The sequence below is a fragment of the Olea europaea genome, unplaced genomic scaffold (genome assembly GCF_002742605.1).
Source record: "Olea europaea var. sylvestris unplaced genomic scaffold, O_europaea_v1 scaffold990, whole genome shotgun sequence".
Taxonomy (NCBI): domain Eukaryota; kingdom Viridiplantae; phylum Streptophyta; class Magnoliopsida; order Lamiales; family Oleaceae; genus Olea; species Olea europaea.
The window spans coordinates 174,509-183,278 of NW_019268410.1; the positions used below are offsets into that span (position 1 = coordinate 174,509).

At 33.5% G+C, this 8,770-nt stretch overlaps 1 protein-coding gene across 1 annotated transcript; it reads left to right on the forward strand.

Moving 5' to 3' along the window:
• Nucleotides 1–1,360: 1,360 nt before the first annotated feature.
• On the forward strand, nt 1,361–2,919 carry LOC111392855 (AT-hook motif nuclear-localized protein 24). Its single transcript, XM_023018250.1, has one exon. The coding sequence runs from the start codon at nt 1,772–1,774 to the stop codon at nt 2,654–2,656; it is 885 nt and encodes a 294-aa protein (XP_022874018.1). The 5' UTR covers nt 1,361–1,771; the 3' UTR covers nt 2,657–2,919.
• Nucleotides 2,920–8,770: the final 5,851 nt, after the last annotated feature.

Genomic DNA, 8,770 nt, shown 5'->3' on the forward strand with positions numbered 1-8,770 from the left:
TTTTTTAAAGTTGTTTGTACACAAGGTAAGTCATAAGTTGAATTTTAAATATATTCTATCTTTCTTATATAGATTGTGTACAAACCTTTGTTGGTATTATGCATCTTTCACAACAAAAAGTTGACACTAAAAAAAGGAAATTCACTGTTGGATGCTTGTAGGTAGCAACAATAGAAGATTTAGCTGGTCTAACTTATATCGAAGTGTTGGAAAATAATCTTGACATGCCACATGTACATAATCTTGTATGTTTCTTTTTTAGTGAATTACCCAAATGGTCACTGAATTTTGTAAAAAATTTCTACAGGATTACTAAACTTTAAAAATCATTCAATTCATCACTGGACTTTGTAAAATATTTTCACGAGATCACTGAACTTTAAAAATCACCAAATCATCACTGAACTTTACAAAAGGTTTCCTAGTGATCACGAAACCTTTTACAAAGTTCAGTGACCATTTGGGTAATTCACTCTTTCTTTTTATTACCTAACTATAATGTGGAAACAATAAACAAAAATTAAAGGAATATGGAGTTTCAATATCAAATGTACTAATACAGGAACCACACCTCTTCTGAAATCTTAAATTATGACATAAGTTGTTCAATACATAGAGTGGTAGAACAAGTCCATTGTGCATGTGATAAAAGAGATTATGACCACTACTCTCTCTCGCATGCATATTGAAGACAAAATTTAGATAAACAATTATGTATCGTGTCAAACAATATAATGTTTAAAGTTCAACATTCTCAAATTGAGTATTGGAGAGGTCAATCTTATTAATAACAGAAACAGTACAAATCGTTATATGCTGATTAATATTTAAGAATTGTAGAATTTTAGTTTTAATATCCACCTACAAGGTAGTATTGAAACGTGAATGATCAATCTTGGCATCAAATTATATTGTTAAGCTTTCAACATATTGAATTATTTGCTCGCTTGAACTTTTTAAACGTCAAAAATTATTAAGAAAAATAGTCCATAACCTTACATTTTCAGTATCACTTTACATATTTAAGCGATATGCGATTTCATCCCAACAAGCTAAGAGTGAAAATTATTGCCTTGACATGCAGCATAATCTATATTTCATGCAAATATTAGTGAATAATATTTAGTGGTCAATAATTATCATGTCAAGATATTATTACACACAAATACAAAACCCTATCCAATTAATGCTAAGATCAAAACTAGATGTGTCTTATTTTAGACAAAATAGAACCCCTTATTGATTGAGACCTTGAGAAAGATACAGAATAAGAGAAGTTGAATTTGGAGACGAGCCTTGGATTGACATGAATATAAAAAAAATAATACCATTTTGCTGAGGTAAATAGTTTGATAGATACAATATTTATACATACATACACCGTCTTTACCAAAATCAAGCCCTAACTAGTTAATCCGGTAATAACCATCTGAAATCTAAGAACTCTGAAAACCCTCAAAGAAAATCTTAGTAAAACGCCGTCAAGTGTTCTGTGAAAGTGGTGAGATGGAGAAATCTGGTGGGTGACACCCAAAAATCCACTCCTTTTTTCTCTTTATGATGAAGACTATGAGTACCTTGATTAATTAAACAAGGCAAAAAATACCAAGAAAGTAAGAGAAAGGAGAGACAGAGAAAGCCCAAAGTCCACTAATCAATCTTTTAAAATCATTACACCCTTTATTGTAGTTCTATATTTTGGCCTCTCTGTAAAAGGTCATCTCTTGGTGTAATATAAGTAAGCAATAGCGCTAGAATTTGAAGGGAAATTATGGATCCAGTAACAGCATCAGCACATGGTCATTCACTTCCACCTCCTTTCCACACAAGGGATTTCAATTTGCAGCAGCAATTCCATCATCAGGGCCATAATTCTGAAGATGAGCAGAGTGAAACCAGTGGCCTAAACATGGGACAGAAACGAAATCGCGATGAAGAGAATGAAATGAACATGAACGCTGGTGAGAACGAAGAGGGCGGCTCCATGGGAATGGGAGGAGAGATGACAAGACGGCCTAGAGGAAGACCGGCTGGATCCAAGAACAAGCCCAAGCCACCAATCATCATCACACGCGATAGTGCTAATGCCCTAAGAACCCATGTCATGGAAATTTCAGACGGATGTGATATCATGGAGAGTGTTGCAAACTTTGCTCGGAGGCGCCAAAGAGGTGTGTGTATTATGAGTGGAAGTGGCAATGTAACTAATGTAACCCTAAGGCAACCGGCTGCTCCTGGCGCAGTCGTGACACTACATGGAAGGTTCGAGATCTTGTCACTGGCCGGATCATTTCTGCCACCGCCTGCTCCTTCTGCAGCTACCGGGTTGACTATATATTTAGCCGGTGGACAAGGCCAGGTGGTGGGAGGCAGCATTGTGGGTGCGCTTTTGGCATCAGGGCCAGTTATAGTGATGGCAGCCTCATTCAGCAATGCTGCATATGAAAGGCTTCCACTTGAAGATGAAGAAAATCCAATCAATCCATTGCAAGGAGTTTCACTTGGATCTCCCCCAGGTAGCGTTGGAGGGCAACAACAACAACAGCAGCAACTATTATCTGATCCTTCTTCATTCCAAGGGATGCAACCAAATCTCCTCAACTCCATTCAGATGCCTAATGAGGCCTACTGGGCGACCGGGCGACCTCCATTTTAGCCAATTCGGTGAAACTCATAGAAGGGTAACTCCCTTGAATTCAACTTGTTTCATTTCAACTCATCAAGATTTCCTAGCTAAAAACTCTTAGGCAGTTGCACTTGGTTTGTTTTTGGTTCCTTTATTTTCAATCACTATGAGTAAATTTCTCCTGTCTTTCCGGTTAGCCTTTTTCATTCCAGTTTGATGATTACCAGATATTGACATTAATGATTGTAATTTGATTAAACTAGTTTGTAAAAATTTGTTTCTTGGTGAGCTAATGAATTTTTAATCCGAATTCATTATAAAAAGAAGAAAACCTCTTATATTCATTATTTTATCTCATTAGTCACATAACTGCTGTTCATACCATCGAATGAATATAAGTACAACGCAACTTCATTCATCTCTGTTGTGGATGAATAGCATTACTTATGGAGGAATGGATTCATTTAGAGCCATTGACAGTTTCAATGTGAGTTTGGAAAAACAATTTACAAGACACAAAGAGGTATGGGTTTGCCCCATATGCAGTTAATTTCCAGCATTTTTAGGGGTGTAGATACTGGTATACACGTGCACAATTGTGAAGAAAGCTCCTTTTCGAGGCAAAGTGTGAGACTCAGACTGTAAAGGCAACAAAGATGACAAATTACCTTGAGCGTTATTTCCGGATTCTTGGAATTGAGGTTTTCTTTTTGCAAAGGGAAGAGAGAGAAAGAAGAGATAGGGAGAGAGTCCGCATTTTTGTATATCAGATTCTTTGAACTGAAGCAAAACCTCCATATGCGCCATACTCATTGTAGCCTTTTATTGAAACTACCCATGTACCTTTTAAGATTCAATTATCCATTCTTGGGGTTGAACTTCGCTTTTTCTCTTGGGAAGAACATTTCTCGACTTCATTTATATTATTTGGATAGGTAATTCAATTTTACTAAGACGTTTATTTATATCAGTATTTGTAATTTTTAATGCTTCCATTAATGTCATGTTGATATAAAGTTTATGTATGAGAATTTTATGGAGAAATATTATTAAGAAATAAAAAGCAATGTTAAAAAAAATAACGATCTAAAAAGGCTTTTCTCTTTTTTTTTCTAGCTCTATTGCTCGATCATTCTTGAGTCTACAATTATTTTATACATTGACGTATTGGAAACCTTACTTCTCTCCTCAAACTTTTTAAAGATGAGTGCACGATTAATTGGATGTTTCTTGAATTTCTTGAACTAATTACTTTTCATCCGTTTTTTCCTTTTCTTTGTTCTCAGTTAGTATTGATGAAAGAGTATACAGATTTCAGGGGCCGATAGACATGGCAGTGACCGCCCCTGTAAGTATTATGTTCTAGGTCCAATCAACTTTGGACATAAATACTTTTGATATATAATTAATGCAATTTAATGGTAGATCTATTATTTAATTAATAGATAATTAAATAAATAATAGAGTCCGTAGATTCAAATCTTCATAATTTGTTAATCACAAGGAGTTGTGATTGTAAGATACAAATTACATCTGATTGAATTTTAAATCGTCCATGATCGTAAGTAATAACGAGATACGGATATCGTTATTACAGATAGACCATCACGTGTGACATTTCTTATTTGTGAAGTAAGTAGCTGATCTCACAAGTTAAAGTGTGGTGACACTTAAATAGACACGTGGATGTTTTGTTATAGAACAAAACATTGGAGACTCGCCGAAAGATTCCACATGGATAGCTATCTGAGTGTCAGTGGTTAATCTCTAACGTTCGGTAGTGGAATTGGTCATTTGACTTGAGGTCGTCATGGTACTTTATATGAGGACAGTCATACTTTGACTGTGTTGGATGTTGCTCTACAAATAGCAGCTAATACGACATCGTTCGGGTATGTCAAGAATCATATGAATGTTGTGATTGATCAATAAAGGATTCGTCACTCTTAGATAGTAGGAGATTATGATCTACGTTTCATTCAATTAAGTCAATGATGAAATCATTGGCCAAGATGTACTCATAAGTCGAAAATGAGTTTTCAGCTTATATTGACTTAATAGTGGAGTGAAAGATATGATCGATGATTGAGATTGACACACTTCTATATCTCGTAATTGATCAAATCATATTGACGAAGGGATTATAGTTTCATGGTAAACGAACGAGTTTGGTTTTGTCACACCACATGACATTTTTCGTCTATGCATTGCCCTAACACATTGCTAGATGTCAATCAGGGACGGCGAGTGCGAATTGACGATAAATTAAAATGGTGTTTTAATTTATCAATTTTGATTAGATCAAAATAATATTTCACGTCTTTAGGCATGGTGATCGGGAACCTAATGGGTCGCACATAAAAGAGAATTGGAAGATTGCAATTTATCAATTAATTAATTTAACAATTGTTGAATAAATTAATTAATTGTGTTGATTATTTATAGGCCCGAATTAATTAATTGGATTAATTAATTCATGGATTGAATTTAATTAAATGGTTTAATTAAATATTGGACCAGACCGGGCCAGACCCGTTTGGGCTTATATAAATAAAAGGTTAGGGTTTTCAATTCATATGATTTTCATTATTCTTGTTGGCACAAGAGGAAAAATCTTGGTAGCTGCAATCTTATTCTCTGTGTGGATCATCGTTGGAGACTGGACGATTGGACAGCTATGGGTAGCGAATCAAGATTGTTGGAACAAAAAGAAAAGCAAAAGGTTTGCAGAATTCATCAAAAGTACAATTTTTATCACGATTTCTATCTAAACACAAAGGGATCCTCGATGGGAACTGAAATAATTTTAATTTTCCGCTGTGCATGTATAAATAGATTCCCAATAGCCCCTGCAACATTTTTAAAATTATCCGTTTTCATATATAAACTTTTTTTTTTTATATATGTACAACCTTCATATATTTTGTCCCTCTGAAATTTGTTTGCTTCTACTTGAAAACCTTGACTCGACTACGTAACGTGGTTTGCCATATTTAATACCGTACTATTGGAAAATACTAAAAGGATAACGTAGATGCTATTAACTTTTTTTATGCTTAATATCTGGTGTACTTGATACCAAAATTTTATTCCATTTACTCGACCAAATAGCTGGATTTTAGATGAAACTATAGTATGGTTGTACTATTTGATTTAGATGAAGGGAACATTTTACCTCTGATTTTAAATCTTTTATGGATGTTGCAAGGTTTTGCCAAATGTTGATTAAGATTGAAGGATCGTGCTCCTTTCTATAATCAAATCTTTATATTTTTCGAGGTGTCTAGATTGCAAAGTTCACTCTTTTTTAAAACTGAGGTCAAGAAGGATAATCTTTTGTTTGGTGTTGTAGAGTATTGCGTGCTTAATTGATTTAAAGTATTTATATATATATAATAGATTGGATAGTATTGAAGAAATTATATGTGTGAAATATTGTTCAAACTATTTTTTCTGTGCCTAGTAAAAAGAATAACATATAAGCCATGTCACTAATTTGAGGTGGAATAAAACGAATAATCATCTATTGTTGTTTTTTTGGTTACAATATTTGTATATCCAACAACTTGATTAATTATAGATTGAATGAATTTTTATTTTTATTTTTTTTTGTGAATTATAGTATCAAGTCCTATTTAATTAGGGTTGGGAGTGGATCGGTTCGGTTTGGTTCTAAAGAGAACCGAATCGAACCAAAATTTTCGGGTATCTAGTCTTTAGAACCGAATCGAACCAAAATTTTCGGGTATCTAGTAAATGGAATCGTCGGGTCCAAATATAATTATGGAACCGTTCAGGTTCCGTTCGGTTCTGTACTATAATTAAATTTTTTAACATTTATAACAACATTATATAAATACAAGTAATGATACATTCAATGATTTTGGAATGTCAGAAACTAGTAAATTAACTTGTTCAAATGATCGCTACGATCAAAGTTTCGATCGCGCGGAGGTCACAACTTCAATCGGAGGTCACAGTGTCGGCCGACAATTGTATAGGTTCTGGAATATTAGTGAGGCTGCGAGAGTGAGTGCGAGAGTCCAGACAACGTTATACACTTTAGTATAGGTGTTTAGGGTTATTTAGTGGATTTGATTTATTTGGCTAAGAAATGAAACAATAAAATGGGTAATTGGGCCAAAAATTAAAAAATTAGAAATGAAACAAATTATTGGGCCAAAAATTAAAAAATTAGAAATGAAACAAATTATTGGGCCAAAAATTTGGATTTAGATATCGTTAATTTGTTAATTTGTTTAGAAAAAACTAAAATTAAAATAATTTGATTTACTCAATATAAAAAAAAAATTAGAATGTTTCGATTCTTATTCGGTTCTTGGTCTAAAATCGAGAGTCGAACCGTACCTGTCGATTCTCAATTCAAATACCTGTTCGGGTATTTAATTTGACAAGAACCGTCGGGTTCGATTCGAGTTCGATTCCATCGATTCGGTTCGGGAAATTTGCCCAGCCCTATATTTAATATTAAATATCAAGCATATAACCTTGACAATTTTTATCACTTGCTTAAAAGTATCCAAATTATTTAATCTCTTTGAGAATCTATTATTATTTTTCAACAAACTATCAACCTACTCTCCATGATATGATTGATGGAAAATGTTACTATATTATTGAATAAATTGCAGAAGATAAAGATCAATGCCGTTTTCCACCTTAAAACTATGCATTTTGATTTTTATTTTTCCCCTCAGAACTTTGTTGCAATATCGTGGTAACCTCAACTTTACTTTAAAAGTGAATACTATTTTGCCTATTTTGACGAAATAACCATGCTATGCAAAAGGTTGGTCACACACAAGGGTTTTGTCGTTAGAGTTGGATGAAGTTTAATTTAAAAAGTCCCAAGTCCTTGTATATCTTATCAAAATGGTATTACAAAGAAGAATAACATAGCCTTGGAGAAATAATCAATGATATTTTATACAGTTCTAAGTTACCTACAAGCACGTGGGGTGAGACCATTTTCATTGCATGTCATATTTAAATATTGTCACCAGGGCCGACCCAAGGACTAAGCCACTTAGGCAAGAGCCTAGGGCCTCAAAATCCTAATGTAACACAAATTTTGACAAAATAAGAGTTGGTTGGAAATTCTAGCTTGCAAATGATTTATATTGACTAGTAGATCTTTTGTAAAATAATGTAGCCTATTTTGGTAATTTAGATAGAATAAGGTAGTTGGTGTTTAATTCCCATTTTCTTAAAATTACTGATATTAAAACTATAGATTCAACTAGGATATGATTTATTTTATTAGATCTATAATTTGAGAAATTCTAATTTTTACATATTGTTGATATTTGATTTTGTGACTTAAGAATCGCCGTGTGTCTCATTTTCATTAATAACATAAAAGGACTACTCAAACCCTTTGGGAGAGTACATACATACTAAACTGTATAAAACTCAACAATTTTAAAATTTGATGTGAGTTGTCCGATTACTAATTTTGCATCTCAAAACGTGGACAGACTAAATATGATGCTAGCCTGATCTCTCAAGTTGTGAGTGAATTTATTTTATAATTCTATCTTTTAGAATGTACAAAGTTTTCATTTAATTACAGACATATATTTTTATTTGTATATTGCTATACGTGTGAAAAAAAAGGGGGAAATTATAGGCCTCATTATAATTAGTCACTTAGGGCCCTGGTCATCTCAAATTTACATGTTGAATTATGGATGGGTATTAAATAAAATCATGCTCATCTTGGAATGTGATACAAACAGAAATAGAGATAAAACACCTTTATCAATAACTCGTTCGTTTTGAGTTTCAAATGTCTAGAATAAGATAGAATAATTTGGACAACTTCTAACTTCGTGTCGTTTTTCATTCAACATCAAAGCTATTGAGTATAATCTTTTCTTATGATCTCCATTTTGGCTAAAAACTGATGCTTAAATCCATATGTTGACCTCAAAAAATTGAAGCCAACGAATTCTTTGTCGCCTTGTCAAATCACCCTTCTATTGTATTTTTTTGATCATTAGATCACTTTAAGAGCTACTTTACCGTGAAAATGAGAATAAGAAAGTTTTGGGCAAGACAAGAGAGACTCATCCATAGCCACCAAAGGCAAGAGTTGAGTGATAGCGATGACTTGATGAAGGG

Coding starts and splice junctions, on each gene's coding strand:
- LOC111392855 (XM_023018250.1), top strand. CDS start 1,772: ATGGATCCAGTAACAGCATCAGCACATGGTCATTCACTTCCACCTCCT.